The following is a 16,757-nucleotide window of genomic DNA, read 5'->3' on the forward strand; positions in this document are numbered from 1 at the left end:
GCTGTCCCTCAGCTCTTCAGCTCAAGGCTAGCATTCTACCACTTGAGCCACAGCGCCACTTCTGGCTTTTTTCTTATGTGGTGCTGAGGAATTGAACCCAGGGCCTCGAGCATGCAAGGCAAGTGCTCTACCACTGAGCCACCTTCTCAGCCCAGGAGTTCTTTATCTATTGTGATATCCATACAAATATTTTCTTCCATTATAAATTTCCTCAAAACTCATTACCTTACTCATGTAACTGTAACCCTCTGTATAGTATCTTTACAATAAAAAAATTAAAAAATAAATAAAAAAAGAATTTATAATATTTTAGACAGTAAAAATTTGAAGACATAAAGAAAATGCTTAATGGATGGCATCTAGAAAACCTAGGGCTTAAATGTGCTAACTGGGAAGAATAAGAAATAGAAAACACTTTTTAAAAGCATTCTTTTACTCCAAATGCTATTTGTAAATTCTGGATTTTGGAATTTAGATCTGTGCTGCTCATTGGACCCACACCCAACCTGAACTGTCGTCAGCTAGACAAGTAAAACGTGTCTCACATACCAAAGACTTGGCCACTCAAAAAATAAATAAATAAAGCATATCAATTTCATCCTGAAAAAAAAATTCCCTCAAAAAGCATGATTTGATACATTGTTCCCTCAGAAATTATGCTTTATTTACAGTAAGTTACCATTGTGAGTTATTTCTTCTAATTCATGTATATTTTACATTTTGCAAAGTACATTAGAACTTCAACTATTGCATGAAAAAAACCTGTTCAGATGAGGAGATTTAATTGAATTAATTGACTTATCAAGAACTGTAAATATTAGTTGGATTGAGAAAACTTTATATTACTTCACTCCCACTTTTTTTTTTTTTTTTTTGAGACGTGGTCTCAGTATTTAGCATAGGCAGGCCTCAAACTTCTGGTCCTTTTTCCACAGCCTCAATAGTAGTGGGATTTTGTTTTTCATTGAGAATATACATAATGATCAATTCAGTTTTGATTACAGGTGAATTCTTAGATAAATAAAAAAGGGAGTATTGTACTGTAAGATCTTACCATTCTTGGTTAATTGGGAATAATGTGTTTAATTATTTATTCATGTGGAAGTTAAGTGGTATACAAACTTGTTGGATTATAAGTTTTTCCAGGTTTCTAGGAGTTATCAAATATTCCAAGTAAGTATTCCTTAGAACCCATAGATTCAGAGTTAGATGGCATTGTCACCTAAACCTTCTCTAGGGTAACTGCTCGTGACCCACCATGCAAAAGAGAGCATTCTGAACTACCTTTGGTATGTTGCTCAAACTTGCCTGAGCATAGAGCAGCACCGGTGCAGTGATATTGTAGCATTTGTCATATGTTCTTAGCAAACGTTTTCTTCCATTTCATATTCCATGAGCTATTTTTCCCTAAAGTTTTACTTCGACATTTCTAATTTAAATTTAAATGTTGATATTCAATAGTAAAATAGTTCTGTTAGTGATAATTGTGTGTGTGTGTGTGTGTGTGTGTGTGTGTGTGTGTGTGATCCCCATGACCCAGCAATCCTACTTCTGGGCACAATGACCACATACAAGGCCATTCTAAAGCTACCATCACAACCATGCTTATTGCAACATTATTTACCATAGCTAAGAACCAACCCAGATGCCCCTCAGTAGATGAATAAATCTAGAAAATGTGGTATATATAGATATATATACAATGGAGTTCTATGATTCCATCAAAAAGAATGACATTGCTCCACTCATAAGGAAATGGAAAAACCTGTATAAAAATATATTTTTGTACTTTCTATTGTAAAAATGCTATACAGAGGGGTTACAGTTACATGAGCAAGGTAATGAGTACATTTCCTATTGAGCATTGTTGCCTCCTTTATTTTCCCCCTACCATCCCTACCCTCCCACCTCCACAACTACACCCACCCACCCCGCCCAAAGTTGTAAAGTTCATTTTCAACATAGTGTTTTGTACATCTCATTGTTACAATGGGTCAACTTGTATTCTTATTTAAGCATTTTTCCCCTTCCCTTTCCTTGCCCAAATTAGAGAAGTGTATATACAAGATGCAGGGCACCAATATCAAATACAGTGAAAACAGGTATTATACAGTGGTGGAGGAACATACAAAGAAACAAAAAATCCTATGGTACATTATAAATATGTTGGAAACAATAGCAAGGAAGAAAAAAAGTATTTTTATATCCCTATCTTGGGGTTCATTTCATTTAACATCATGTTATATGGTCATATGTGCATAGCTTTTGGCCTTTTGTGCTTGTCCTACACATGTTCTAGTTATTGCAAATAAGGGAAACAATGGGACCTATGTTTTTTGGGCCTGGCTTACTTTACTTAATATAATTTTTCCAAGTCTTTCCATTTCCTAACAAATGGGGCAGTGTCATTTTTTCTGATGGATGTATTAATCGAAGCAAGCCAGGCCCAAAGAATTGTAAGTTTCATGGTTTCTCTTATTTGTAATAACTAGAATATGTGTATCATATTCTTAACAGGGGATCATAGTGTAATCACTAAGTGCATAGGAGCATATATAATTAAGTATATCAAAATGAACTCCCAAGAATTGGAAATGAGAGGTTCTTATTATATTCTGTTTGCAGTTATTTCTATTTTTTGTTTTAGTTTTCTGTCCACTTTGTCTTATATGAAAGTTTATCTGATCTGTGGAAGGGAAAGGGAATCACAGTAACAGCAAGACAAAGGATGAACTAATGCAACAATGGTACTCCCTAGACACTATGTTGGAAATGAACTTTACAACTTGGGGAGAGGGGAATGGAGAGATGAGAGGGGGAGGGGTAACACTGTTCAAAATGAAATGTACTCATTACCTTATTTATTTATTTAGACCAGTGGGGTCTGAACTCTGGGCCTGGGCGCTGTCCTTCAGCTCTTCAGCTCAAGGCTAGCACTCTACCACTTGAGCCACAGCACCACTTCTGGCTTTTTTTCTGCTTATGTGGTGCTGAGGAATTGAACCCAGGGCCTCATGCATACAAGGCAAGCACTCTACCACTGACCCACCTTCCCAGCCCATTACTCCCCCTGTTCATCACCTTTACAATTAAAACAAATATTAGAGATAAGAGTAAATATAAGAATATACTATATGTAAGACTGGAAGTTGAACTATTTTGGAAACATTTCCATAGAGCAATGGAATTAATGAACAAATAATAGAGCACGAGCAATCATAGAACAAACTTCTATGGGGGAGAGAGGTTGAGAGAGAAAAACTGTTCAAAAAGAAATATACTCATAACTCAACCTATGTAACTGTAACCCTTCTGTATATCACTTTTACAATAAAAATAAAAATAAAAAACAATAAAATGGCTTCAATGATTCAACAACTAAGTAGTATATAAATTAAAAAATCAACTATATATTCTCTGTTTTGTCTTGTGCTGGTTTTGGCGCTTACACTCAGAGCCCGAGCACTGTCCTTGATTTTTTTTTTTTTTCTCAAAGGTAGCACTCTACAATTTGAATCACAGCTCCACTTCTGGTTTTGTGCTGGTTAATTGGAGATAAGTGTTTCACAGAGTTTTGTACCTGATGGCTTCAATTTGTGATCCTTAGCCTGCTGAATTGCTAGGATTACAAATGTGAGTCACCAGCACCTGGTGCAGGTCTGTGTTTTATCTACTTTTGATTTCACATTGAACGTTCTCTTAGAGCTTATTAAAAAGGGGCTGGGAAGGTGGCTCAGTGGTAGAGCGCTTGCCTTGCATGCCTGAGGCCCTGGGTTCGATTCCTTAGCACAACATAAGCAGAAAAAGCTGGAAGTGGCACTATGGCTCAAGTGGTAGAGCGCTAGCCTTGAGCTGAAGAGCCAAGGGACAGCACCCAGGCCCAGAGTTCAGGCCCCCACAACCGGCAAAAAAAAAAAAAATATTAGTGTTAGTTTAATATAAAAGTATTTGTTTAATGTATGATCTGAGCAGTATACTTGATTTTAAATTCATACTTCTAATGTATGATCTGAGCAGTATACTTGATTTTAAATTCATACTTCTACATTTTAAAGTACTTTGCTAAAAGTACTAGTCTTTGCTAAAAGTCTAGTGGAAGTATAGACTGTGGGCACCCCCTACCCCCCTCCACACCCCTCCACCTATCTTGAGGCTTGAACTCAGTGTCTGGGTGCTGTCCCAGAGCCTCTTTGTTGTCAAGGCTAGTGCTCTACCACTTGAGCCACAGCACCACGTCCAGCCTTTTCTGAGTAGTTTATTGGAGATAAGAGTCTCACAGAGTCTCCTGCCCCAGCTGGCTTCAAACTGATTGTCAAATCTCAGCCTCCTGACTAGCTAGGGGCTGTGGGCAGTGGGCACACTTTTTAGCCTGCTGGTCTAAGTACTGTACCTCAAAAATGTTTGTCTCCCTGGCCAGCCTCACAGGTGCTACTAACAGGTGTTTCCTTAGAACCTAAAAATCAGAATAAGGATTAAGCTCGCAGTATGCTTTCAGTTTTAGGTACTAGAAAACAAGGTTTAGTATAGGTATGGAATAGTAGATAAAATACTTTATAATTCCTTCAACTACCTATTCATATTTAGAGTAGACTTGAGTATTTTACCATTCTTAGTAACATATTGTTCTGTTCATTGGTTTATAAGGAGATATAGGTCTCATAGTTTTAGAAGCTAAAATCACCCCGGCCCTGAGTTACAGCTTTATAGACCAATTGCTGATTGTTTTTGTGTTACCACATTTTCCAAATAAATGTCCCCACAAAGCTACTAAACTTTATAAATTTAAATGAGACTCTACAAGTAAGCATAACTTTACCTCTATTTTGGCTGCTTGATAGAGAATGTCGCTTTTTGGCTCTTGAGCCACTTAGTTTGGGACCACTCTTCTTTTAACCATGTACTCTCTCTCTCTCCCTGCCCCTCTCAGCTTTGACACTTAAAAATGTGGCCTTTGGGCCTGGCTTACTTCACTTAATATAATTTTTTTCCAAGTCTTTCCATTTCCTAACAAATGGGGCGATGTCATTCATTCTGATGGAGGCATAGAATTCCATTGTGTATATATGCCACATTTTCTTGATCCATTCATCTACTGACGGGCATTGGAGTTGGTTCCATATCTTAGCTATGGTAAATAATGGTCTCATGGTTTCCCTTGTTTGCAATGACTGTCCGTGATGGCACACTGTAATCCCATCAATTAGCAGATAGAGGCAAGAGAGTTTGAGTTAAGCAAGCTTAGGCTATATAGCACAAGACATTGTCTCAAAATGAAAAATGTTTTATATTTTTATTTTAAGTGGCTAGTCTTTTTAGTTTTCTTATGTATAGAACAATGAACTTGTGAAAATTTTGAAAACTAGAGCTTAATGAAGTCAAGTAGCTTGCCAAGTCACATTACCAGTGGCTAAGTTGTAACTTCAATAGAAGATCGGTATTTCAACCATAGTTCTAAGATGTAGGCTCAGATTTGGGGCACATAAATGTGGTAAAGAAAAATCTTAAAGTTAGCTAATAATTATGCATATTGAATTTTAAAATATTCGTAGTCCTGTGACAATTTTGACTTATTTGTAATTATATTTATAACTTCATGTTAAATATGTGTCTCCTTTTCTTAAAGTGTTTTTGCAAAATTGGCTTTATAAAAAGACTGCTGTTGGCCAGGTACCTGTCGTTTACACCTGTAATCATAGCTACCTAAGAGGTTTAGATCTTGGATTGCTTTTGGAGGCCAGCAGAGGTAAGAGTCTGTGAAACTCTTATCTCCAATTAGATCAGAAGTGGAAGTATAGCTCAAGTGGTAGAGTGTTAGCCTTGAGCTCAGGGACAGTACCAAGCCCTGAGTTCAAGCACCAAGACTGTAACACACGTGCATGCGCGCATACACACACACACACACAAACACACACACACACACACACACACACACACACAGCGCCTGTTGTTATTTTGAATTAATTTTGCTTTTTTCCCTTAGCTGGGCACTGCTGGCTCATGCCTGTAATCCTAGCTACTTCGGAGGCTGAAATCTGAGGATCAAGGTTCAAAGCCAGCCTGGGCAGGAAACTCTGTGAGACCAGAAAGCTGGAAGTGGCACTGTGGCTCAAATGGTAGAGTGCTCACCTTGAGATGAAGAGCTCAGGGACAGTGCATAGGCCCAGAGTTCAAGCCCCATTACCAATGCTCTTACCCCCCCCTCCTCCCCCCCAAAAAAATCTTGCTAAGAGCAGATAGGATTAAAATATAGAAATAAAGTAACTAAATTACTCTATGTAGAAGATAAAATTTGGTTTAAAAAAGAATTATTTAAAGTAAAAAATGAGAAGATGCCCAGTATTACAACTATATAAAATAGTGGTTTTGTCTCTAAAGTGAAATTTCTCATATTAAGCCTTATTTTAAAACAATTGAGCAAGTATATTGGTCTCATATCATCTCTGGAAATAATTGAGAGATTTTTGCTGTACTTTTTATGGTGAATAACTCTGGATTTTTTTTTTTCTTGGTTGGTCATGGGACTTGAACTCTGGGCCTGGGCCTGGGCCTGGGTGCTGTCCCTGAGCTCTTCAGCTCAAGGCGAGTGCTCTACCACTTGAGCCACAGCACCACTTCCAGCTTTCTGATGGTTAATTGGAGATAAGAGTCTCACAGATTTTCCTGCCCTGACTGGCTTTGACCTCGATCCTCAGATCTCAGCCTCCTGAGTAGCTAGGATTACAGGCGTGAGCCACTAATGCCCAGCTAACTCTAGATTCTTTTAGATAAAAAATTTAAAATTTTATAAGGAACATGCTTAATATGTTATAAACATGACACAATGTCTGTCATTAAATAACCAAAAATGTTCCATTTAATTTTATGTGAGACAGCAATCCTATATATAGATCAGTCTAAAGAAAACAACTTTCAAGTAGGTAATGGGGAAGTTCAGGCTCTGGTCATATACTTACTCTAATGAAGCGGTTTTCAATGAATGGAGAAGGAAAACAGAACTCTACAAATAATACGGTTCACACACACTTTGGTCTGTGACTTTCGGTTACTGTTTTAATGCATATGAAACACAATATTTTAGATTTCCCTTAATTATTTGGACTCCTACCGTTTGAATTTGATATAATTTGTTTGGCCTATTTCCATGAAAATTAGTAGCAAATAAATAAACAAGTGAATAAACAAGTGTTTGATACATAACAGACTCTGAACAAACTAGATCATGTTCCTGAACACTTCTACATGCATATAGCTAGCTATAGTACTGATAGCTGTTGCTGTCTTCTTTGGCTCCAGATAGACCTGACTGAAATCATATTGGAATTCTCATGAGGCTGTTGGAATTTCTATGTCATAAAGTAGTTAGTAGAGGCCAGTTTGAGTCACTGTAATGGTTTTTCAGTTTTGCTTGGTAGCTTTCAAAGTGATTCAATAGAAAGGAGACTACAGATGGTAAAGCTGTCTTTAACTTTATTTTTTGGCCGGATGTGGGGCCTGAGCGCTGTCCCTCAGCTAGCTCTTCAGCTCAAGGCTAGCGCTCTACCACTTGATACACAGTGCCACTTCTGACTTTTTCTGCTTATGTGGTGCTGAGGAATCAAACTCAGGGCTTCCTGCATAAAAGGCAAGCACTCTACCACTGAGCCACCTTCCCAGCCCCAGTCTAACTTTTAAAGCCTTAGTCTCAAGACATAACCTTTCTGGGAATGCTATGGTTCTGCTAACTTGAAGTTGATCATCTTTATGTCTAAGAATGTACGTATGACCATATAAGATGATGTTAAGTTAAATGAACCCCAAGATAGGGATATAAATATCTTTTTTCTTTCTTGCTGTTGTTTCTAACATATTTATAATTTATCATGTGTTTTTTTTTGTTTCTTTGTATGTTCCTCTCCCACAGTATAACCCCTGTTTTTATTGTATTTGATGTCAGTGCCCTGCATCTTGTATATACACTTCTCTAATTTGGAGAAGGGAAGGGAAAAAACAAATGCTTAAATAAGAATACAGGTTGAGGTGCTGGGAAGGTGGCTCAGTGGTAGAGCAGTGGTAGAGCATTTGCCTTGCATGCTGGGTTCGATTCCTCAGCACCACATAAACAAAAAGAAAAAAGCCAGAAGTGGCACTGTGGCTCAAGTGGTAGAGTGCTAATCTTGAGCTGAAGAGCTAAGGGACAGCGCCCAGGCCCAGAGTTCAGGCCCCATGACCGGACCCCCCAGCCCCCCAAAAAAATACAGGTTGACCCATTCTAACAATGAGATGTATAAAACACTATGTTGAAAATGAACTTTACAACTTTGGGCGGGGTGGACAGATGTAGTTGTGGAGGTGGGAGGGAAGGGATGGTAGGGGGGAAATAAAGGAGGAGGCAACAATGCTCAATAGGAAATGTACTCATCACCGTGCTCATGTAACTGTAACCCTTCTGTACAGCATTCTTACAATAAAAAAACATACAAAAAAAAAGAATACTATGAACCCTCTCCTCTTTTTTTTCTGTTTTCTGAGTATCATGAGAGCCTGAGCTTACAACATACTACTTGTGTGTAATTGGTTAATCACTCCTAAGGTAATTGAGAAAAGAAGTGCTGTGAAGGGATTGTGCTAAGGTAAACATCACTAGTCAACTTTCAAGAGTTAACTATAGTTGATTGTTTTCTAAAGGATATGGTTTTCATATGTGTACGTTATATGTATTAGTTTCCTTTTGCCACTAAAGAACTAATAAAATTATTTGAAATTTGATTTCCCATATAGAGGAGAGAATTATTAGACTATGAAAAATATTTAATTTATATGCATATTTTTCAAAGATGTTCCAAATTAAGATCCTAGATAGAAATTAAACCTTCATAGTGACATAAAAATAGTTCTGATGCTAGATATAAAAGAATTACCAGTTTCTCTACAAAAACTATGTCATGAATAGTTGGCACATTTGATATCATTGAAAGTTGACTCTATTTTGCCCTTGGCCATTTGTTAAAGAATAATAATGGCATGGATATATTCCATGGAGTCCTAGAAGTGAGAGAGCCTTATAGCTGATTTAACCTGAGTTTTTCACGTTTTAGATGAGGAAAATGAGTCCTAGAGAGGCCACATGACTTGTTTAAGGTCATCTGTTTTTGCAACTGGGCCTTCATTATAGATTTCTTCAATCTATGCTGAGAATCATAAAGTTTGTATTAATGTCAAGCCACACTTCTGAGACTTTGCTGAACTGTTACGCTATCTTACTTAACATTTATATTCAAGTTAAGTTTAGACTTTTCTCCCTTCTTGATGCCATAGTTTTTTTTTTACTTTGTGTTTGTTTACTTTGCAGATACTGTAGTGATATTTTTTTAAACCTAAAACCTTTTAAGAATAATAAAAAAAGAAAGTGCCACAGCTCTGCACCTTTGTGCATATGTAGGTAGAAACAGGGAAATGACATCCAAGTTTTCTCCTGCATGTATGAACTGCACTTGTGAATGACAGACCAGGCTGCAATGCTTGATAAGAAATGTGCGCATTATCCTGCCCATGTAATTTTAACCCCTCTGTACAGTATGTTCACAAAAAAATAAAATAAAATAAAATATTACAGTAAGTTTTTGCCTTTGTGTGAATCAAGTTTATTCTGGAAAACAATAATGAATACAATTTATTGAACAGTTATTCAAATATTAATCCTAGCTTTTCCTAAAGTCTTATATTTGGAAATGATTGCTCTATTTTAAATGTGTTTCAATTGTTAATCTGTGTTTATTGAGTGAAACCCATCAGGAAACTGAAGTTAGTGCTTTATTGTAAGCTTACTTTTATAACGAAAAGTGCATATGATTTCATAACTACAGTACTGTGATCTCTTGATATTAAAAATATTAAAAATTCTGTGATGAAATGTATATCATAAACTAATAGTGATATATTTTTTATCATAAGCCATATTGATACCTTTTTTGGATGCATTCTATGGACTATTCCATTAGATTTTGTTTTACTTATTTGGATTTTAGCAGACAGCTGGGGATAAATATTATATTTGTAATAGAATAGTGAGATTACTGAGTAGGGGCTGGGAAGGTGGTTCAGTGGTAAAGTGCTTTCCTCACATGCATGAGGCCCTGGGTTTGATTCCTCAGTACCACATAAACAGAAAAAGACAGAAGTGGCACTGTGGCTCAAGTGGTAGAATGCTAGCCTTCAGCTGAAGAGCTGAGAAATGGTGCCCAGGCCCAGAGTTCAAGCCTCATGACTGACAGAAAAAAAAAGAAGAAAGAAAAAAAAAGATTACTGAGTAACCTGGTACTCGTGACCCTGAGTAACATAATTACCCCGTGATTAAGGATAACTTCTAGGTTTAAATTTTAATTTTTGTAAGGATCCAATTCTTATATATGATATTTCTATCAGTTCTGCCTACTCAGATTCTTAAATGCCCTAGCAAAACTAAAAGCATACTCACTCAGTTGGTAAAATTTTTCTGTGAGTACAACAGGGAGAGAGACTTGGAAAAACAAATTTTAGCATATGATGTTGAGGAAATTTATTTTATGTTTTACTTTCAAGGAATAAGGATAATCATCACTATGCATTGAAATTCTTAAGGCAATCCAGTAGAACTGTAAAGAAACTTAAATGGTTTATTTGAAACTCCTGACTTATCAGGGATTTACTACGCTATTCATAATATTTCCAAGTTCTGTTGTTATAGATTATAGGTTGAAAGGTATCACTCTTTTGAGATAGTTCAGTTGCAGAATATTTTTGTATTAGACACAGTAGTATATTAAGGTACAGGACTAGACAATATTGTTTTGCTCTTGAGATTTGCACGAGAAAGAGAGAGACTAGTCTGTGGAATGAATCTGAAACAAGGCAAATAAGTCTAAATTTAAGCAGTTTTAGTAATTAAAGTGCACTGACTTTAATGAGGTCTGGTACTTGTTTTTTCTATAATGCATTACCCACTCTGTTCCTCCCTCATTTCCCACAGGTAACCAGTTTCCCCCAATTGCAGCACAAGATCTTCCTTTTGTTCTAAAGGCTGGTTACCTTGAAAAACGCAGAAAAGGTAAGCGGTAGATTCTAAGGGGGAAAAACAACTATGTAAACTGTCATAAAACCTTTCTGTAATATACATATAGAGCTCACGTTCTCTATGTGATTGAAGACTTTAGGACTGTAAGAAAATCTGGATGACATTATCAAAATTATATCAAGACTTTTAGTTTTGAATAATTGTTAATAACAAAACAACAGACCAATCATCAGCCTGGTCTATTTATAAAGGATTCAGAAACAGTAGTGTCTTGCATCTTCTGTGAAAGCTTTGGCCCATGACTGTGTTCTCAAGGATGGGATTTCTCACTATTAGCCCACCCTGCTGAGCAGTGAGCTATCTTGCACTAAGCCTGATGGACCACAGGTCTGCTGTGGTTCAGATCAAGCCTGGCATCTTGTCTGCCATTGTCTATTACTCATTTCAGTGTTCCTCTCCATTGGCCATGATAATTGGGAGTTGACCAGATGGCCTCCCTCTTTCAGCACCAACATTTAATGAAAATGAAGTATGGAGGTGGTATTATGATAGGAAATGAAAGTAGAAAGTCTCTTTATTACCGTTCGATTATTTCTCAGGTGGTCCTTTCAGGCCTTTCTGTTTATGTTTGATTTGCCTTTCTTAGCTGAATTTTATAGCTGAAAGAGATAATAGAAATAATCTAGGTCAGTTCTTTTTCCTTCCCTTTGATAACAGATGAGTAAATGAGACCTAGATGAATCAATTATCTCAAGACTGTAATTAAATGCCTTTTTAAATCTCTGTCAGGGAAGTTGGTAGCCAGGCAGTTTATACTATAAATGTGGCAGCTTAACCCTGCTGTACTTTACTGCCTTTTGTTTTTGTTGTTCTCATTTTATTTTTCTCTTAGAGTAAAAGTACAAATTAGTCACAGAATTGGAGCTAAAAGGAACCACCAAGATTATATTGACTACATTTTCCTTTAATGATCAGAAATGGCTTTACATTTATGTAAGCCACATATCTTATCTAAACTGTTCTTTCCTTCTCTTATTACAGATCACAGTTTCCTTGGATTTGAGTGGCAGAAACGATGGTGTGCTCTCAGTAAAACAGTTTTCTATTATTATGGAAGTGATAAAGGTAGGGTTGGTGTTCAGTACAACAACTTCTATAGCATGAGGGGTTGGCTGAGAAAATTGAATACATACAGTATGAACAAGTAAGAATTTTTAAAAACAATTACTGGCTAATACTACTTATTTTCTATGATTAATTTGTAATTTGTTTTCATTTTTGACAAATGCTTTGAATTCCAAAGTGCCTCTAGAGTTAACACAATTATGTCTTAGGAAAGAGTAAAATCACTTGCATCCATGTTGCCTTCAATCTTAGAAATATTTACCATGTAGGCTACTTTTGTAAAATTTTGGAACAAGCAAAGGCTGTACAGTTGTGAAGGCTTTGAAGGCAGGTAAAGAAAATATTAAATAATTTCAGATAAAATTCATGTAATTCCTTTCTGATGTCAATAATAATAGCAAGCATGGAGAGAGTATTTATATTTTAGACCCTGTCTAAACACTTTAGTTATCAACATAAGCAAGATATTATACTAACATAGTTATCTCCAGTTAACAAACAAACAAACAAACAAAAAGCCAGAAGTGAAGATGTGGCTCAAGTGTAGAGCACCAGCCTTGAGCAAAACCACTAAGGAATAATGGCTAGGCCCTGAGTTTTAGCTCCAGTACTGGCATAAAAATGTTAACATTGTAACATTCTGTTTTCCTGTTGGTATTTGAAGATCTGTCTAGAGTTTTGTTTCTCCTTGGGCTTCTTTGGAATTCTGTTAGTTCATCTCCTTTTAGGAACTGTGAAAAATTGTGCCCTTAGACTGTTTTAAATTGCTTCTTTGGCAAGTTCCAGATTTCATTTCTCTGCATCTTTTTCTTTCCAGTAACATTTTTATTTTCTTTTTTCAAGTAACATTTTTATTTTCTTTTGTGAACTCAGGTAACCAAGTTGTACAGCCTTTGTTGTTGTTGTTGTTGTATATGTGAACCATTTACTTAAACTTGGAAAGAGCTGTTTAGATAGATGAGAACTATAATCCTCCAACTAAGTGGGATTTAGATAAATGGATTATAGAGGCACAGAAGGAGTTGATACCACTTACTGGGTTAAACTGTACTTTGTTATTATTTGACAGATACATAGCTCACATTTTCTACCTTACTATGTGTGCCAAAAAACATATTGAACTATCAAGACAGTAATGGCCTAGAAAGAGTAGGTCTATTCTCTTGGGTATATAATGCACTTTACCTCTGTACCCATAAATATTGTCTGTATTTATTATTCATAGCCATTTGGGGCCCTTAAGTAACAAATATATAGTACATATTTTATCACTTTATGAAATCACATCCATCCTCTCATCTTCTCCCTTTTCCTGTGATTATCATACATCTCATTCATCAAGCTTCCTAGATCCTAGATGTTCAGATTTCCATCAAGGCATCCATTCATTCACTTTCTCATTTATTAGTATTTTTATATTGGCTGGGCTTGGTAGACAATAAACACTGTGAACCAAAGGTTCTTAGGCATGCTTGCAGTTTGGGTTGTATAGGGGTCAGAGAGAGGAAGAGAGAAAGAATGCTGTGAGATGGTAAGGTAAGGTAGGCAGGCACACATAATTTCAATCCAGTGCAGAATGTAAGTTAAACAAAATACATTTGGATTACAAAGGAGGCAAGTGCCTAGGGGAGTTAAGAAAGACTTCCAGGAGAAGAAGACACTTTATCTGGCCTCGAAGAATGAATAGTTTGCTGGGTAATTGTTTAAGTATCTGTGTTGCTTCAACATTTCTATGTTGGAATGTTAACTTCCAAGGAAAGTGTGTTTTTTAAGGGGTGGAGCCCTTAGGAGATCAGGTCATGAGGACTTGACTCTCATGAGTGGTGTAAATCAGGAAACTTTGGTGGAAAAAAGTCTTTGCTAAGGATTAAGGGAGACTGAGGGCCTTGTTAAGGATTTTGTCTTGAGTATGGCCTTTTAGCAGAGCCCAAATGGTTGTATGATAATGTTGGTTTCTAGAAAGTAATTGTGATAGTATTGTGGAGGATGAATTGGGATGGATTCAGTCTGGGTCAAAAGAATCATTTAAGAAGACTGAAATAATCTATACAAGAAAGATTAAAATACTGTCGTTGAAAAACAGAGAATTGAATGCAGTCATTGGCTCCAAAGCCTTTCCTGAAACCTTATGTGTTATCAACCACTCCTGGATGCCCAGGAATGATGGGTTTTATTTTGTTTTTTGTTTTTTTTTTCCTTTTTCTACATTTTGCATGATCTTCAGTTAGGTTTATGATAGAACCTATTTCTCACTGTTTTGAAGAGGAGTAGGATTGGCTGCACACACATACAACTACATTTTCAGGGCTTAAAGAGCTTCCCTTCACCTAGAAAAAATTATGTCAAGTGAAGTAAGCCAGGTTCAGAGAGACAAATGGTGTATGTTTTCTGTCATCTGTGGAAGCTAAATCTAAAATGCAGTCATATACAATCATGCATATAAACACAAACTGACTAAAGGATGGTATATTTAGGGGAGGAATCCAAAGGTGTCACTCCTCTGAACAACTAATATACTGCTTATCAAAATGGATATCGGGAAGCAGCAACATGTTTTTGGGGGAAAGCTCAGCGGAGGACATATGAAAAGAGGGAGGAAGGGGAAGCAAATGCAGTCATTTTATTCATTGTACATGTAAATATAGAACTATGTAACTTAAGGGTAGGGATTAAGGAGTGGGGAAATGGGGAAGAACGATGGAAGGAGTGGCATTGATCAAGATGCACTATATAATATAATGTGTGGAATTGTAACCTCCTGTACAACCACATAATGATGATAATGATAGTGATGAAAGAGTGTCTCTCCTTGTCCGTTAACCCAGTTAAACACTCTCCCCGCACCAACTTGTAAGTGGCTGCTTCAAGTAGCCTGAGGGCTTACCAAATCATCCTAAATGTGTATCAAATGTTATTTATTACATCATGAGATAGTAACTTTTTCATCATAATATATTTTTAACATATAATAAAGGTCAGTAGAAAATTGGTTTTCATATAAATAATGTAATGTAACAAGACTTTCAAGACTTGGCAAGAAAATACATTTTTTCACTGAACTTGATTTCCCTTCTCTCTCATTCCCCCCACAACTTCACCATTTATAGAAAAAAATAACATTTGTTTGGCTTGAAAATTATTCCTAGGTAAGGATGTCAGTCTTTTATAATTGTATCATGAAGACATGTGAAATGCATAAGTGAATTCTGATCTTTAAAGATTTACATTACAGTTTCATTTCCTTTTGCCCAGTATGGCTAATAATGTTATCCCCTAAGAAGTAGGAATCATTAATTTGATTTTTATCAGAAATAATTATCTTTTTTAGACTTTTAAATCTTTGTTATAGAAATGTTAACCTTTAAGTTTATCACAACAATCCTTAAATTAAAAATTCTTTATTTTCTTCTGTTGTAGTTAAGAGACCTTGGAATAGTACAAAGAAGTTAAAATGTACACTTGATAGGAGGGTTTCTTCCACATGGAGAAATGGTACAAACATACTTTCTAGTCTGATGACTACAGATGTTTTGTAATAAAACAGGACATACACAATTTAAAATATAACCATATAGATTGAATATATGCAGTGTGTAAAGATAGATATATTTTAATTTAAATTATGCTGCTATATCTATCTATAGAGTAGCTGTAGTTAAATGGCTTATAAGGAGAAACATGTATTCTTTGGGCATCTATATATCAGGTGCCATTATTGCAAAGCATTATAATACATTGGCTCAAAGCAATGGGCACAGAGGGCCCATAAAACAGTGAAGAATGGAGCTGGCTCACTGGGGCAGTGGGTGAGTAAGGGCTGCTAAGCCAGGTTGGTGAGGCCATATCAAGAAGGTTTTCTTACACAGGAATTTGGATTTTTCTGTCAAAGGGATAGTGTTTCTAAGCAATAAAGGTAAGCAGATAGCATGACAGGCTCTGATTAATTAAACGCTGGAAAGATCACATTGTCAGCTGACAAGAGACGGTTTGGAGAAAAGACTGGAGTTACAGCGCATTGCAGAGTTGAGAGTGGTGGAGAATGAGAAAAAGATGTATTTGCTACCTTATCGAGACCTATTTAGCCATTCACATGTTGCATAAGTAGCAAAGCAATTTTTATTCTCTCAATCTTGTAGGCTATAAGGGGATAATACACACATATATACATACTTACGTATTTGATATTAAATATTCTTTGTGAAATCATTTTCTTAACAGTAGCTATTTGTCTTAATAGTCTATTAAAACATGATTACCACCTAAGTTTTAATTTAGAGGAAAACACCAGGTATAGCCAAAACAGTGAAGAAAAGCCATATTTTCCTTTCTGCAAAAATTTTTTCTGCAAAAAAATATATATCTTGAAATGACCTTCAAGATATGGAAACAATTGATCTTTTTATTAAAAGATTTGTATTTTTGATGATTCTGCCTTTTTCCCCTCTCTCCCTCCCTCCCTTCCTCTCTCTCTCTCTTTCTTTCTTTCTCTCTCTTTCTTTCATTTCCTTTCTTCCTCTTTTTTCCTTCCTTTCTTCTCTTTCTCTTTCTTTCTTTGTCTCTGTCTCTGTCTCTTTCTATTTCTATTTCCCTCCCTTCCTCCCTC

The 16,757-nt window shown here is 36.3% G+C and overlaps 1 protein-coding gene across 2 annotated transcripts in view; it reads left to right on the forward strand.

Moving 5' to 3' along the window:
• Positions 1 to 16,757, forward strand: part of Skap2 (src kinase associated phosphoprotein 2) — a 173,309-nt gene that overhangs the window by 86,148 nt on the left and 70,404 nt on the right. For both annotated transcript variants that reach the window (XM_013024469.1, XM_013024470.1), the window contains exons 5-6: positions 10,985 to 11,062; positions 12,071 to 12,154. In XM_013024469.1, coding sequence (XP_012879923.1) covers positions 10,985 to 11,062; positions 12,071 to 12,154 — 162 coding nt within the window. The remainder of the gene's footprint in view (positions 1 to 10,984; positions 11,063 to 12,070; positions 12,155 to 16,757) is intronic.

Source organism: Dipodomys ordii, unplaced genomic scaffold (assembly GCF_000151885.1).
Source record: "Dipodomys ordii isolate 6190 unplaced genomic scaffold, Dord_2.0 Scaffold76, whole genome shotgun sequence".
Lineage (NCBI taxonomy): Eukaryota > Metazoa > Chordata > Mammalia > Rodentia > Heteromyidae > Dipodomys > Dipodomys ordii.